Here is a 16750-nt window from a genome sequence, read left to right on the forward strand (position 1 = left end):
TGGCTCTCTTGTCTGTCTGGAGCAGGGTTCAAGGGCGAGAAGGACCACTGGCGGAGCCGGCGCACTATCTGCGTGAAGACGCATGAGAGCGGCAAGAGGGAGATTGAAATGTTTGACTCCGCCATCCTGCTTATCCGGAACCCATACAGGTCCCTGGTGGCCGAGTTCAACAGGAAGTGTGCTGGACACCTGGGCTACGCACCTGACCGCAACTGGAAGAGCAAAGGTAAGCAGGGGTTGGGGCTGGTCGGTGCAGGCATGGTGCTAGAATAGGAGCACATGGTCCTTGTAGGGACTTGGGAGGCTGCTGTGCCTGAGCTGAGCATGGCTGTTCCCCGTTCGCACAGCCTGCTCACAGTCCTCCTCCAGGCCACTGCTGTAGGGGAGTTGGGTCATCTATACCCTGTTTCCTACCCCTGCTTGTGCCCAGGGGTTCACACAGGGCAGGGAGCAGAGCTCTGTGTAGGATGCAGGCAGGCCTGGACTGCACATTATCTCCAGGACCCAGATTCCTCCCTGGTACAGCGAGGCCATCATGTGCATGTGGTGAGGCCTGAGGAACAAGTGAGACGCTAACCCGTATGCCCAGGGTGGGACCAGAGTGCAGTGTCTCATTCCCCCCCAGGCTAACACCCACCACTCCTCACGGGGTCCCAGGAGGGCATCACCGCCAGCCCCACCTTTCAGCAGTGCCCCAGGAGGTGCAGGTGGCAGTGCTGAGATTCAAGTCCCATGTGTAACCTTGGGTGCTGTAACGGAACACCAGAGACTGGGTGTTGGTTAAAATCCATTTATTTTCATTTTATATGAGAGGGAGAGACAGCGATCTTCCATCTACTGGTTCACTTTCCAAATGCCAACAACAAACAGCCAGGTCTGAGCCAGGCTGCAGCCAGGAGCCCAACACTTATTCTGAGTACTTAGCACTTCCAAGCACTTACATTATGCCCTGCTGCCTCTCAGGGCATGCATTCGCAGGAAATTAAAATCGAAAGTGGAACCAGCCTTGAACTCAGGTATGCCAAGGTAGGACACGCCCTCCTCCCAGAGGCTGGCCACGGACAGGAAGGGCCCCCTGACCGGCCTGTGCCCTTTCTCTCCTCTGACCCAGAGTGGCCAGACTTCGTGAACAGCTACGCATCGTGGTGGTCCTCGCATGTGCTGGACTGGCTCAAGTATGGGAAGCGGCTGCTGGTGGTGCACTATGAGGAGCTGCGCCGCAGCCTGGTACCCACGCTGCGGGAGATGGTGGCCTTCCTCAACGTGTCCGTGAGCGAGGAGCGCCTGCTCTGTGTGGAGAACAACAAGGAGGGCAGTTTCCGGCGCCGTGGCCGGCGTCCGCATGACCCTGAGCCCTTCACCCCCGAGATGAAGGACCTGATCAACGGCTACATCCGGACAGTGGACAAGGCCCTGCGTGATCACAACTGGGCGGGGCTGCCCAGGGAGTACGTGCCCAGATGATAGGCCCGACCCACACCGCCCATCCTGCTGAGAGACACCTGCACGCTGCAGGCCATGTAACTGCGGGTACCTGGGCCTGCAGCCTTCCTGGGACATGGGACGGCTCATGCGAGGGCAGATGGCACAGGTGTACGGTCAGCAGGGGGGCCACGCACACAGGCAGAGCTGGACACAGATGGACACACAGGCCTAGCCAGATACGCATACGTTTGCAGACACCCCAAGATGCCACTCCATGCTCATGTGCCTGTCTTGGCACACCCAAGCCACTGCATAGGGTGTGCCAGACACTCCCAGCCTTGTAAGCCCAGCCAGAGACCCAGACCCTTGGAGATATCTGAGTGCTCCACAGGGTGCTGTCTTGTGCCCTCCACAGTTGGAATGTCCTGTGCGCAGCCTTGGCATTGACTTGTCCATCCGGGGCTTCAGTTGGGCAGATGCTGGGCTGGGTGGCATCCATGCTCTGGGCAGCGGGGGTGGGGGCAACCCTGACCGTGTGTCCAGTGTCCCATAAATGTGTGTGCCTTGCAGCCAGGTACCACATACCCTGCAGCCCTGCCTCTCTCTCCTCTGTGGTTGAGCTGGTGGCACAGGAAATAGGGGGTGGGGAGACCTCTCTCTACCCCTTGAAGACCCCAGGATCAGCCTCCTACCGTTTCCCCACTGCTTCCATCTTATGTGCTCCTCAGGGTGGGCTGCCTGGCCTGGCTTCCTCTTCCCACTATCCAGGGGTTCTGCCATGCGTGGAAGCAGAGATGAGGGTGAGGCCAGGCTTTGTGAGGAGCCTGACACCCAAGGACCCATAGGCCAGCAAGTAGGGGCCCAGAGGAAGCTGCAGGAGACTGCCAGTGGGCATGCCTTGACCCCAGTGGGCATACCCTGACCCTAATTGGCATGCCCTGACCCCAGTGGGTGTGTCCTGACCACAGTGGCCATGCCCTGACCCCAATGGTCATGCCTCGGAGATCCCTGAGACCTGTTGCATCTGCCCCCTACTGTGCAGGGGGCAGGAGGAAGAGGTGTGTCAGTGGCTCCTCCAGGCGACCCTGGGGTGTAGCCCCTGTTTCTGCCTCATCCCCTTTCTCTTCTCACTCCCATGCCACTTCCTGTTGCTTTTCTCCCTGTCTGCAGTCTCACATTGTTCCCACGTGTTCCTCCGTCTCCCCAGCTGGTCATGGACGGCCCGGCCCAAGGCTGGTGGGAAGGAAGAAGCTGGACAAGGCCCCCTCCCCTCCTCTCCTGCAAGCCACCAGCCTGGGGTCTCCAGACGTGTCATAGTGGCTCTGCCATGATCCTAAGGAATCGAAGGAGAGGAGGCTGGTGGCCAAGGCAGAGGGGACAGCGTGTACAGAGGCCCAGGGGAGTGCTTGTCTCAGGTGATAGTTTGAGGGTGGAACAGTGTTTCTGGGACCGGGGAGGTGAGGACAGGGAAAGGGACTCTGTCCTACCAGTGACTCCATGCTCTGCCCTCTCCCCCAGATGTGTCTTGCTGTTGTGGGGTGAGGAGAGGAGCCAATGCTCAGGCCCTTCCTGGGTCAGCCTCTGCTTGACCCATGCTCAGAAATGAGGTTTCAGGAACCAGGGGAGCCCAGCATAGGTGGCAGCCAAGGTACAAGCCTGGAATGAGCTTGCAGCAGCCAAGGTGCAGAAAGGCCTTAGGGGTCAGGTGGAACCCTTCTGGGCTCCTCCGGGCCTGGGGTAATCCTGGCTGGGCCCTTTGGTCTTGTCCTGGGACAGCCATCAGGAAGGCTCCCTCAGCACAGCCAAGCTGCACCAGAAGGAGAAAACACAGGAAGGGGTTTGGAAGACTTGGGTACCGGAGGGCCCTGTATCTGTACTCTGGCCCAGACATGGCAACCTCCAAGCGAGCAAAGGGACAAAGGGACGAGCTAAAGGGCCCAAGCCAGCTGCCTCTGGGGAGGCCTCCCAGCTGTGCAGTAGGCTTGGCATCTGTGTCACTCATGGCCTCCAGCCCTTGCTGGGTTCCCCTTAAACCCACCCTGAAGTCAGGCTCTTCCTGCTTCCCACTCCCCCCACCCTGCAGCATTCCACCAGCAGTCAGCCAGGGAAAGCTCCTGAGGTCATTTGTTTCGAGCCACAGGGGCCAACGGACCCATCTGGTAGTGTCCATGCTGCCTTGGAAGGCCAGGGCAAGCAAACCTAGCATCTTGACAGGAAGGCAACAGGTGTGACCATGAAGCAGCTGGAGAATAGAAAAGCCACGCCCCCAAGTTGGGCCCCCAGGCTCTGGGGCCACAGGACAATCCTCAGGGCAGGAGACCAGACACTATGCGAATAGGCCTGCCTGGAACCCCACCCCACCGATGAGCTTCCTTCCCCACCTCCCAGAGTCTGGGGGGAACAGCAGCTCCAAGTTACTCCTTGTGGTGGTATGAGCACATTCAGTACCTCCAGGTGCCCTGAGACCACCTTGGTTTCCATGTGGACTGCTCACACAGCCTTTGTAGTTTCATGTAGAGCTTACCTGGGAGCACAGGTGGGCAGGATGATGGGTTCTGGCTCCATTGGGTTGGATTACTCCACATAGCAAGGCGCCTGACACTGGCAGGTGCTCCTTGGATGAGCCAGGAGGTGCAGTGGCCCTGTGATCACTGCTGGTCCTCAGTAGCCTTTGCCCAGGCCTGCCTCTGTAGGCAGTCTCATCAGGGATCCATCTGTCCTTTAGGGAACATTTGTCTGTTTCTCTCCAAGTTAGGCCACATCAGCAACTTCCAGCTCCTCAGTAAGGAAGAGCCAAGGAGGAAGGGCTGGCCTGTAGGCAGGGCAACAATGTGGCAAATGTGTCAGGAACCAATAAATCTAGAACAGAAACTCAGCCTGCCTGTGGCTTCCAACTCTCCCTAGCAGAGGAGTTGTGCAGACCCGTGTTGCAACATGCATTGTGCCTGCATTTCATCTCCCATTGTGGATCAATTTGGAAAAACCAAAATATATCATTTTTAAAAACTAAAACACATCTTGATAATCCCAGTGATGTGTAAATGAGAGAAAAGAATAGATGGGCTTCCAAACCCTGGGAAGAAAACTGCTTAATTACATGAGCATCTTAGTACGAAGCCTTTCACAGCTAAAGTTAGCATTGGAGTGCATGAATATGCGATCATGCTTGCACATCAGTGTGCAGCCACCCCCCCCTCCCCTTCAGAGCACTTGGTTCTTACGGGAGGAAAGGATGTGCTGAGGTCCTTCCCTGTAGGAAATGGGTTTGTTTACTTCTGACCTGGCACCTCATTGGAAGTATTTTGAACCTGATGCCTCCCACATGATCCTTTGAGGCTTAGGGAGGAGTTGGTAGGGCTGACCTCATTCTGACCACTGCTCCCGAGTCCCGGGAGTAAAATGTAATGGAAATGACAGCGTCTTCTGAATGGACAGGCTGGGCTGTGCTCCCACTTCTGCTGCCGTGCCCCCTGGACCTGACCTTTTCCATCTCTGGCTGTGGGTTCCACCAGACCAGGGGCATGCAGGGCGGTGGTTGCCTGCCCAAGGTCTGGGAGCTGATTCCTTCCTGGCAGTCCCGCATTTCTGCTCAAAGGGTCACAGGGTCTGGCAGAGTCAATGTCTGCCACCTGCGTGGAGAGACCCTTGACCTGGCTGGAGCTGGCCAGGCTGTATCCTGAAGGCCATTGTGGTTACATTAGGTATGATCCTGAGAGGCAAAGGGGTGCACCACAGGGAGTTCTAGGGTGTGCTCTGGGAATGTGGGACAGAAATGCTTTTCCTGCCCTTACTGGCCGCAACAGTGTGCACAGGTACTTCTGAGCCTTGGCGGTGGCCCTCGGGGGATCATGCGAGGGTTCGCTCTGAACGGGAGAGAGACAGAGAGGATTGAGACCCTCAGTGTCCCTCTCCCTGGACCTTTTCTATCACATGAGCAATAGGTTCTCTTTAGGGCTCCAGTGGGTTTCTGTGATGGACACTCCACTCCCAGAGCACTGCACAGAGAGCTTGGCTGGCAAGGCCCTGGGCTTTGTTCTCAGTGCTGTGGCTGCTGAAGATGAACCCTGAAACCCAATGGCGCAAAGTGGAAGACTGGGTGGGCACTATTCACAGATGCTGGGACTGGAGCTGGTTGTGGAATATTCTCCAGGAAGCTGTGCTAAGTCACGGAGGTAGGTTTTGCTCAGTGCATGGTAAGGAGCACTCCCATTGCTACAGACAGCCTGGGTCACACACCAGCCACCCACACGAGTAGCCAGGGCCTGGTGCTCTAGGATTGGACATCAGTTCACATGGTCAGCACTCCTTCCCACAGTCAGAGCTGGCATATCAAGATGGTGACTAATCCTTCCCCATGCTGGAAGGTGGGTGACACCCTGAGTTATGTGTCTGGGAGGAAGCCCTGAACAACAGAGGCCTAGTGAGAAACACAGATACTTGCCCCAGTCTTTAGCCAGATCTTTTAAAAAGATCTGTTTCATTTATTTGAAAGGAAGATTGACAGAGAGGGAGAGGCAGGGGTGCTGGGTGATGGCGGATGAAGCAACGAACATGGCTTCTACCTGTTAGTGTACTTTCCAAAGAGCCACAGTAGTCAGGGTTGAGCCAGTCCAAAATCAGGAGCCAGGAACTCCATTTGGGTCTCCCACATGAATGGCAGGGATCCAAACTTTTGAGCTATCTTCTGCTTTTCTGAGATGAATTATCAGGGATCTGGATTGGAAGCTGTGCAACCAGGGCTCCAAACAGTATTCTGGTACAGGAGGCAGCATTACAGGCAGAGTCTTAATCAGCTGACCTCAGCTACCCATTTATACCACGAGATACTGAGCTGAATCGATACCTGAGCAGAATCACCTGTGGGAAGGCGCTTCAAACAGTTTGTAGAAAATGAAACTGGAAGATAAGTTTATGTGGGTGTGGAAAAAAAAAGTTTTGAAATCCACGCATATGTGTAGTCTTCAGAAATGTCCTAGAAAATTCTCCCAGTTATGCCCCAGCCTTCAGTATCTCCATCTGGGCCCTTGCTGAGCCACCCAGGCTGGCTGGGCTCCTGCCCACCTTGGCAGTGGGAGGTGACAGCTAGATTCCTGCAGTAGTCTTCCTGTGGCGACAGTTCTAGTTTCTTTACACCCACTAAAACACACTGATGCCCACCCTCAGCCTAGCAGGGGATCAGCAAGCCAGAGCAAGTCTGCCCAGATATCCCAGTGGGGTGGCACATTCCGTGGTTTTACCCACGACATCTGCTCTTAGCATAATCCATCATGCCCCGTTAGGTCCAGGCTCCCCTGGCCCCATGCCACATTAGGTAATTAAAGGTTTGGCTTACCACGAGAGACCTTCAGCGTCACCTTTCTGGCACCCAGGAAGCCTCTGAATGACACAGACGCTAATGAGATGTTCAAATATAGAAAATTCCACGACTCCTTGCCTGCGTGGTGACATTTATTCAGCGGGAGTGATGGGGCTCCACATTACTTACAATTTCTACCTGACCTTGGGTGGCAGAGTGTAATCTTTAAGGAAACTATCCATTTAATCTCCCTCGCCTTATTAGCCTTTAATTACTATGACAAATTTCCACATGTACAAAGGATGTTAGGATTATAATTCAATTTTCTCCTCAAACAGTCCAGTAGCCAAGGGCAGAGGGGCCGTCTCTGACAGAGTCAAGTTCTGCCCAGGAAAACATCCTAAATCTGATGAAGTCTCCTGCTGCTCTCAGCACTGGGCAGGGTTTAGCCAGGCCTTAGCTCCCAGGTACTAGTAGGTCCCCTGGCAGGTCATGCGTTCATGCCCTTAAACTGTTGGGCTGCCTCTCTCTCTCCATCTCAGTCTCTCTCTCTCTCTCTCTCTCTCTCTCTGTCTCTGATCTCAGGGTCAGGCAAGGGCATGGGACTAGGAAGAGGATATTTTACTCACAGGATGTCTGTAGACTCAAGAGCTGCACTGACTTGTATCGTGAGCCACTGCTTTATGCAGATGTTCTGTTGCCGAAGGACAATGAATGGAAAGAAGCCAGAGTTACTCTCCCATTTTCCCATAGAAATGTCCTCCTCTGAATAGCGCTTGCTGGACCTCATCCCCTCAATTATGGAGCAAGGCTTTCCGAGGGCCAGCAGTGCTTAGATGTAGGAATTAATGCAACGATGAGGAGAGCGAAGGTGCCCAGGCCTGAAGTCTAGGAGATGGGTTCTGGAAGCTGACCCCACCACTCTTTGTCCAGTGAACCTGTCAAAGACTCCACCAGGCACCCTGAGGCTGTCACCAAGCCGGGCAAGGGAGCTGGGGCCTGGGCTTGACCTCATGCTCTTGTCCTCTGGGTCAGGGCTCGTTGGATCCTTGGAGTCCTCTGACCTGAGGAGGGGCGGTCAGACACCCTTCTGGTCAGGTGGACTTGGGCCAGGGGAGCAGCAGTCGCAGACATCAGGAATGCGCCCACGGAGCGTGGATGTGGGGCGTGGAGAGCTCTGCAGAGACCAACGAACACTGGTGGTGTGCTGGGATGGGGAGAACCAACAAGTCGGTAGCCTGGAGTGACAGAGGATCTGTTGATAGCAATATCAGTGTGACCAACAAGCCGTCGGACAGAAATCGCCTACTTCATCCGGTGAGTTCTTCCACGTGTCCCTTCTCGTGCTGATTTACTGCGTAGCTACTTGAACGGCATAACTGATCAACTTCTACTCTTTTCACGTATATCACATCATGAGTGTGTTGCCAGTTTTCTATAGTCTGGTTTATTTCTTATCACTTCCTCTCCTTTTTCTATTTCTCTGTCCTACCCAAGGACACGGGGATTAAAAGTGACAACCTGGTATTATCCGCTCACACCACTATGCTCATAAAAAATACTAAAGCAGGTGATTAATGGGTGTGTCTCTGCCCATATCTGGATATATAAGTGAAAAAATTGGAGAGATCATTATTTGTTTTTGCAAGAAAATGTGATCAGCCAATGCAGTTTTTGAAAAAAAATCTTTTCCACTAAACGATGCACTATGTTCATTTCTTTAGGATGTAGCGAAGTATTTTCTAGTAAGAATGTAGGAAAATCGTAGCCAAATTCATCTCTCTATATATTGTATTTTCATCCATTGCCTTAAGATTTCTATTGATTATTTATCCTATACTTAAGATATTCATACATGCAAATAATATATCTGCCAAGCTACAGAATCAAGGAACAATTTGTTTACGCATTTCCCTAAACAGTTGAATTAGGGCCATTGTATACTATGGTACAAGCTTCATTCTGCATTTGTATTTACATATCAGTGCTTCTAGTTCTACAGGACACATTTCCAAAAGTAAAACTGTTGTTCCAAAGACATGTGTAATTTTAGTTTAAAAATACATACATATATGTATATATACATACATATCTGTATATGTATGTATATACATATATATGTAAGTGTGTATATAAATGTGTGTGTGTGTATATATACATATATATACACACATTTGCTTGAGAAAGCAACAGAGACAACAAGAGAGAGAATTTACTATCCACTGATTCACTCCCTATAGAGCCACAATGTCCAGAGCTGGTCAAAACCTTGAATTTCATCCAGGTCTCCCATGTGTTTGACAGGAACATAAGCACTTGGGTCATCTTCCATTGCTTTTCCCAGGCATCTTCACAAAGGGCTGAATTGGAAGAAGAACATCAACACTTGAACATGGGATGCCCGAGTCTCGTGGGGCAGCTTAGCCTGCACTACCGCAGTGCCCATCCTGGAGTTATCATTTTAATGGATGTTGGTTGGCTGCTCTAAAATGGCCATAGCAATTCATTTTCCCACAATCGATGCATAAGAAGCTGTTTCTCTGCAATTTTGTAAAATTCACAAGTTACTTCTCTGTTCAATTTTAATCAATCCAATGGGAGGTTTAAACAGTGGCAGCCAGTTGGAGAGTGTATTGTTAAGGGCACCATCACGTGTAAGTCGGGGCATTGGATGAGATGATCTCCAAGATCCTGCTGGCCCAAGTGTCTGTCTGCGACTACTTGTTCCCAGCTCACCTGTTCCCAGGGCTGCATCCTCTCGCCTTTCACTATCTGCTTGTGCATCCTAGAGATGTCTCTGGAGAGGTTGCCAAAAACCAACACACCCAGGACTGGGAAGAAGGAAATTTGAATGGGATCCAGGAGATCGTTCTGCCAATCCCATTCAGCTTGTAAAAACCATCTAGGCCAAATCCCTGTGATTTGATCCAGAACAAATAACAAAGAACACTGTGTCGTATTTCTGGGATGAACATATTCATAGTAAATATTTTAAGATCAATGACTGCACAAAATGCATTTTCCTTGGTGGTTGACTTTTCAAATGGCTTTGTATTAAAAGCGCTATTTCAATAAATATTCATGGAGAAATTCATTGAGGTGTTGTACCATTTATAGCTAAACTTTCAAAGGTCCTAGAAAAAAAAGAGATGTGTGATGCCTATATCACCCTCGGAAGAGAAGTAGTGAAAAATACATACTGTGCTTTGGTTTCTTTAGTTTTAAACCCTCCAAGGCAGGCGCTACACATTACCTTCTCACTGCTTTCTGGCTGATCCCAGTGTGGCCCATCCTTAGCAAGGAGGACAGAGGAAGAGGAGAGGAGAGATTAGGATGATCTATGTGTGGAGCTGCTCCCAACAGCCAGCTTGGAGGGGTTGGGGATGACCCAGCACCTGGGCTTCAGCCAGAGACAGACACACACAGACCAGCTAACTGCCCAGCGGGGTCCACCCAGTCTTCCTGATGCTCAGAAGTGTGGGCAAACCCTGGAGCTTCTGCTCTCCCTTCTCCTGACTGGCCCCATATGAGGATAATCCAGGAAATGTGGAGACACACAGACCATCAGACAAAACACACACACAGGTCTGTGTACTTACATGCTGACACATCTCACACACTCGCAAATGCATGCATGCACCTGCGCTTGCGTGGGCTTATACAGTTTCTGTTTCACACATAAGCACACACAGCGTCTCACATGTGTACATACATGCACAGGCACAATTTCTGTCACACATGTATACAATCACACATGCATGTACACATATACATACACATACACATACCCTTAGGTTGGGCAGTGCAGAAGTGACCTGCCAAAGTCAAGCTGGCACTCCCATCCAGAAATGTTTGGAATGCTGAATCACCCTAACCTTGTCCTGCCCAGAGTGTCAACACCCGCCATGATGAGTGCTCCACACTGCACATCACATGCATGCACGAACTGAGGACCTGCCACCTTCTCCCATCCCCCATGCCTAAGATGTATAAAAGCCCAGTGCTGTGTACTTTGGGTGGCCATTTTCCTCACGTGGTCACCCCACCATGTGGAAGTAATCCTGGGCTCTCTCCCACCAGGGAACATTCCGTCGGACTCACTCTTTGCCTGTACTAAAAGCCGCACTCTCAGACGCCTCAAAACCTAAAACATACACACACTATCTCATACATAGACACACACATCCCCTCCCATACACTGTCCGTCTGTCACTGTCCCACATACTTAAAAGCACAGGAAGTGGATGGATCTTGTTTCTGGAGAGAAACCAACATGTCCTCCTGTCAGGGAATTGGAATCTTCCCTGACTTGGGCTGCCAATTAGCTCCTTCATCCCCATTTCCTTCTGTTCACTGGAGTATGTCATGGCTAGGGGTCGGCCAGGGACCTTAGGCCAGAGGTGGAAGACCAAAGGAGCAAAGAAGAGGGGAGAGTGTGTTGCATGTGGAGGATTTCATTTCTAGTTAGGAAGCTTGGAGGAATTTTCTCAAGTGGTTTGGAAACACATGAAAGCATTTTCCCGCTCTGAATTTGAGACGTGCGTCTGGAAGCTGTAGGGACCTCTCCCGGTAACCCAAGATCTGTGGTCCACTTTCCAAGGGGTGCTGAGAGTCAGTGGCCATGGCATCAGTAGTCTCTGCCAGGACCTGAAGGGAGAAAATGTGAGACGTCCCAGCCAGTTCCATTGAACCCACCTCTGCACATATCCAGCCATCCACTCAACCATTCACTCATTCTTGGGCATAGCATTGGGTGTCACCTGCTGTGTGACTGCCTTTAGCCAGGGCTTCTAGTCCAGGTCCCCTGCAAGGTCTGCAGCTTCTTCTTGATAGCCAACGAAGAGCCTGAGCTGCTGGTCACCAAGACTCCGTTTTCCAGTTCTAGCATGGATCAGAGGATAAAGGCTCCTCCCATGTGAACCAAGATTGAGAGCCAAGCAGAAGCTGCTCCCAAGCCCAGCCCAGGATCTCAGGACATGGACAGTGGCTCCCACCTGCTGACACACCTGCATTGAGCCCCATGCTCCCATCTTTGAAAGTCTTCCCTTTAGGTTTCAGATGGAAGAGAGGCTGACCAATTAGGCAAGAATCTTCCTGGCGACAGGTTTATGAGTTTAGTTTCAAGAAAAGCCAGCATATGCCTGTTAAGCATGGGGAGAATTATCAGCGAATGCTTCTAAATGCCCAATAAAAATGAAATTATCATTGTTCATTGTTTTTTATGGATCATAATGTGTTTTTTTTCTTTCTGAAAATCTCCAACAAACTTCACTCCTAGATGCCAGCCGCTAATTACGTAGTTAGCAAACAGCAATCCAGGCGAGCCAGTTCTCGCCTGTCCTAATTCATCTTCATAAATGTAATTGGCCCAATGAAAGACTACAAAATAATTCTGCAAAGAGGAGACAGATCCAATAAAAATGGGTTTTACTCTTGTTTTGTGAGACTACAAGCATGGGATAGGAGTGTAAAGAATAGATCAGATTTTTTTTCTTCCAACTTGTTACTCAACTGTTTGCAAGAGTATTCTGAAAAGCTTGTGAAAATGACGTTAACAGAACAAATATTTCTTGGTGCAGAAGACTTCAACATCTAGCCATGGCTTCAGACTGTACTCTGCTTCACGAACTGTCCAAGGAACCCTAATGAGCATGGATCTCAATTTTTTTTTTGCATCGAAATAAACTAATCATCTTTGTATTCCATCTTCCGTACTTCCTGAAATCCCTCTGTATTGACTTACTGGGGATTTGCTCTGGTCAAATCCTTGTCTAAATACTGGGGTAAATAAAAAACATAGAAACCAACTCCCTGTTGCAAAGAACTGGACATCAGATGAGCAGAAGGCAGAAAAGGTAAACACAGATTGATGTTCCAGAAGAATCTGAGAACAAACTAAAATGAACTCAGAGGCAAAATAGTTGCATCTTGCTGGCAGATTTAGGAAGCCTTCCTGGAAGAAGTGGCTTTGAAGTTTTACCTTGAATGACTCAGGGAGGGCATGGCATGAGTCCCCAGGAGGGAAGTGGCTTTGGGGAGGTGCCAGGGTACAGGGATGATTTTGTTCAGACTCACTTTGGAATGATTTTAACAGCAGGCAGGCAAAGGGTGGGGGAGAGAGGGTGTGCAAAGGCAGGTTGAAGGTTGTTATAAAATAGGAAGAGCATATTGTAAACACTGTAGCTCCAGGCTGTACTTCACTCCTCTGTGTACATGCAATAAATTGTAGCCAGAAGTAATCAACACAGCACACGTTGAAGTGTAAAGTCTGCCCCCTCCCCAGCAACTCAGAAGAGAGGTGGCAATGATGGGTCCGTAAGACTGGCTGAACCTTGTACCTGTACTTATACTGGAAGCATGCAGTGTGGGGTGCTGTTTGTTCCCATCACCCAGCATCGCAGGACCCTCTGGCTGCTTCCAAGGCCAAAGATTCTTGGACCATTTGACTGCCCAGCACTCCCTCCCTCCAGCTCAGGAGTCAACAGTTTCCTTCCAGACAGGCCTGGGAAAGGTTTCGGGATGATGCTAGGGGAGGTAAATGGGCGAGGGGGATGGGAATTAAACAGAATCCCAGAGAGCTGGGAGTCACAGGGGAAGTGGTTTGCAATGTCACCTGAGGTAGCATTTTACTGGTCTGTGTCTATCACGTTCGGCTTGGAGAAGACTACCGATGCCTGGGCAAGAGGCAGGAGCAGAGGCATCAGGCCATGGGATAAGGAGAATATATCGACCCATTTTACACACTGTAATGAGATACCTGAGGGTGGGTCACCTTTAAAGAAAACAAGTGTATTTTGAGTTACTATTCTGAAAGCGCAAGGTCTAGGGGCCATGTCGCAACCAATATCTTCAGGATAATACTGAAACACATAGCTCATGGATGTGTGATTAAATTTGTTCTTTCTGGATTCCAGTGATCTACCCTAAAAAGATTGTGTCATGTAGATGCTGTCATCTCAGGCTGAACATCGGAAGAAACATGTGCATGTGCAGTGGATCCCGAGCCTACTCTGGAGCCCCAGGCACGTGCACCTGGCTGTGCCCCGCTACATCAGCCATTCTGCAATCAACCATCCTCATGCTCTGATGGGGAGAACAAATGCACATCGCGTGAGCCGCTGGGCACAGGGCTACTTCGTTTGGCAGCATTCCTGCAGCCTCCGCTGACTGACACAACCTCTTCAAGTTCAATGCCTTCATCTCTCACTCCTTTTAGTCTAGCTGCTTTGGACTGTTAGACAACCTCAACCTTCACTGTAGCCAAGGAAGATTTACTCTTCGGGGATTTTCAGTAATTCTTCCAGAAGGGTTGTCCCTTCATCTATTCATTTGCTCACCCATTCAGCAAATGACTACTTGTGCTAAGCCTTAGCAACAACACTGGTGGCAAGGAAGGGGTGGCTATGAGTTGGAATGAGGCACATTCCATCTCTTTAAGTGAGAGAAAAAGACATGCGCACGAATAAATACATCCCAAGGTACCTGCCATATTTCTTATTCTCAAGCAAACCAAAGGAAGATAAAATCATCATTCTTGCAAATGCCCTTGTTTATACTTAAAAGGAATTATCTGTGGGTATGGGAAAAAATAAAATCTATAGTCATTACGAGCTTGCCTTTTTCTTCACCTATCACATGAGCCAGGAAAGAAGTGGAAGGCAAGAAAGTCTCACCATATGTCAATATCAGATACATTTCCCTTTAAGTGTTCTGTGTGCGTCCTTCTGGAAGATGGGAATGAAATGCACTTGTAAACAGGCAGAAATGATTCGCAGCTTTGTGATTGCTTTTTCATCAGCTGCATCAATTATCTTCAGCGACGGGACTGGGTGAACTACATTTACAACTTGCTAAAAACACTCCTTGAAACAATTCAGTCCTTGTTAAGTCCTGGTGTGCCCAGCCAAGCATGGCTGAGCTGGCAGTCGGCAGGACTCCGGCCAAGCTGAGCAGAGCCAAGGAAAGAGACTCTCTTATATCTCTCGCTATTGTTGGGAGTCGCTGGAGGACAGGAAGTGAAGACTTTGTCTAGCTTGTCGATTAAGACTCCAATCAATCATCAAGGCCGTTAATCGTCCTAGACCAGGGGTTGCCGATACAGGGATACGAGTGAAATGGTGAATACAGGATCCTTTCAGTAGTTGCTTACCCTCTCAATGGAGCTACAAATCAAAACACCCACCTCAATATCTCTATCTGTTGACCATGGAAACTCAACCAAACAGTGTTTTTCTTCAAGTTCCTCACGCATAGCATTATATGAATGATAATACTTAGGGATGGGTGCTGGGCACGGTGGTGAAGATGTTGTTTGGGATGCCCTAAGTCCCAGCTCTGTCCCTGAGTCCCGCTTCCTGTTAACATACCCCCTCGGAGATACTGGTGATAGCTCAAGCAATTGGATCTCTTGTCGCTCACCTGGGAGACCTGGATTGAGTTCCCAGCTCTTGGCTGTGGTCTGTCCCAGTTCCAGCTCTTGGTGAGCATTTGGAAAGGAAACCTTTGCTTCTCCCTCACCTTCATACTCCTGATCCCTCTCCTCCTCCTCTTAGGGTTCCTATTAGATTTTATTCAATCGGAACATGTACTCTGTCTAAGCAGTGGTTCTGAGGGTCCCTTTACCCAGTCCTTATACCTCTGAAAGCATGTCTGAGCTCTCTGTCCCAGCACCAAGGTGGGATCTATTGGTCTCCCATGGTATTCCCTGCCTTTCCCCATCCAACCCTTCACTGAATAGCCTTCTCACTCTGACATCCGGCTGACTTTTATGCATGTACCTCTGCTACAGTGTACACCATGTCCTGGCTTATCCTGTGACCCAAGAACCCCAGCCTCAGATCAAATTAAGAGCCTTCTAAGGACAAAGGCAGAATCTAATTTGCCACTAAAATTTTTCTATTTACTATTGCATAAGCAATTACCCCCAAAACCTTGGGGTTTACAAGCAGTTGTGTGGGTTGAGAAGGCAGGAAAGACTCAGCTGGGCAGTGTCCTGCACGACTTACAGTAACACAGGGGCTAAGACTTCAGGTACGAGTTAGCTTAGCTGGGTTGCCCACCATGCTTCCCATTGTGACAGCAGCACTACCCACCATGTGTAGCCTAATTGTAGGAATGTGTTTTTCAGCTTTTCAATGCCAAGCTCTTGCTCCTCTCTGAGACAGGAAGAAAGGAAAACAGGTAGAATGCAGTCATCAGAGCAGGATTTCTATGGCGTGAGAGCACACATCCAGATATGAGCATGAACAATGAGCAACACTACCAGCAGAGAAGCTCTCAAGACAGGATGAGAAAGAGAACTAACTACCAACAGGTAGAGGGTACTCCCCAATCCACGGGTCCCTTTTGTGGGTTAGGATGAGACACCCTGGTTAAATCCACAATGTAGGTGAGGTTTAGCTCCTATGATGCCTTCTGGGATGGTGCCATGGTATCACTGCGTGCAGTTTAGTTCTCTTGGATTCATCACAGCATCTTCTCCCTCCTGGTCCTGGAAAGTGCATCCTGGGAAAGTGGATGTGCTAGATTGACATGTCAGGGTAGGCAGAGTTAAAGTGTAGGGCAGCAGGAGACAGAGGCTGGGGGCAGTTGTTCATGGTTTCTCTCTGACTCCCTGCGTTCACTCCCACAGCGAGCCCCTCCAGTGAGATCGAAGACAACAGGCTTTCACCAGAGTCAGTGGTTCTCCCCAAGAGACCCAAGTGGAAGCTGCACAGCCTTTTCCCATCCAGCCTGAGAAATCAGACAGCGTCAGCATGGTCGGCTGGTTACAAGTGAGTCATGGACCAGACAGGAGCGCGGAGAGGGACCTGTGTGGTAGAAGCTGCTATTGCGATTCTCTTGGGAGAGTGGTATGAAGGGATGGAATCGGGGCTGCAGGAACTGCCTCCACCCACAGGGTGAGATGCTAGCACACAGGACACCAACTATGCTTTTAGAATCTTCCTTCCTGCACACCCAGTCTGCCTCCCCCTACTTGGGGAGGACCATTAAGGCAAAGAGAGGCACAAAGAATGACAAAGGGACAGA

At 50.3% G+C, this 16750-nt stretch overlaps 1 protein-coding gene across 2 annotated transcripts in view; it reads left to right on the plus strand.

Moving 5' to 3' along the window:
* The window catches only part of WSCD1 (WSC domain containing 1), a 31839-nt gene extending 30210 nt beyond the window's left edge, over positions 1–1629 (plus strand). For both annotated transcript variants that reach the window (XM_058676204.1, XM_058676203.1), the window contains exons 8-9: positions 26–226; positions 1112–1629. In XM_058676204.1, the coding sequence (XP_058532187.1) occupies positions 26–226; positions 1112–1464 (554 nt within the window). In that variant the 3' untranslated portion in view covers positions 1465–1629. The remainder of the gene's footprint in view (positions 1–25; positions 227–1111) is intronic.
* Positions 1630–16750: the final 15121 nt, after the last annotated feature.

Source organism: Ochotona princeps, chromosome 17 (assembly GCF_030435755.1).
Source record: "Ochotona princeps isolate mOchPri1 chromosome 17, mOchPri1.hap1, whole genome shotgun sequence".
NCBI lineage: Eukaryota > Metazoa > Chordata > Mammalia > Lagomorpha > Ochotonidae > Ochotona > Ochotona princeps.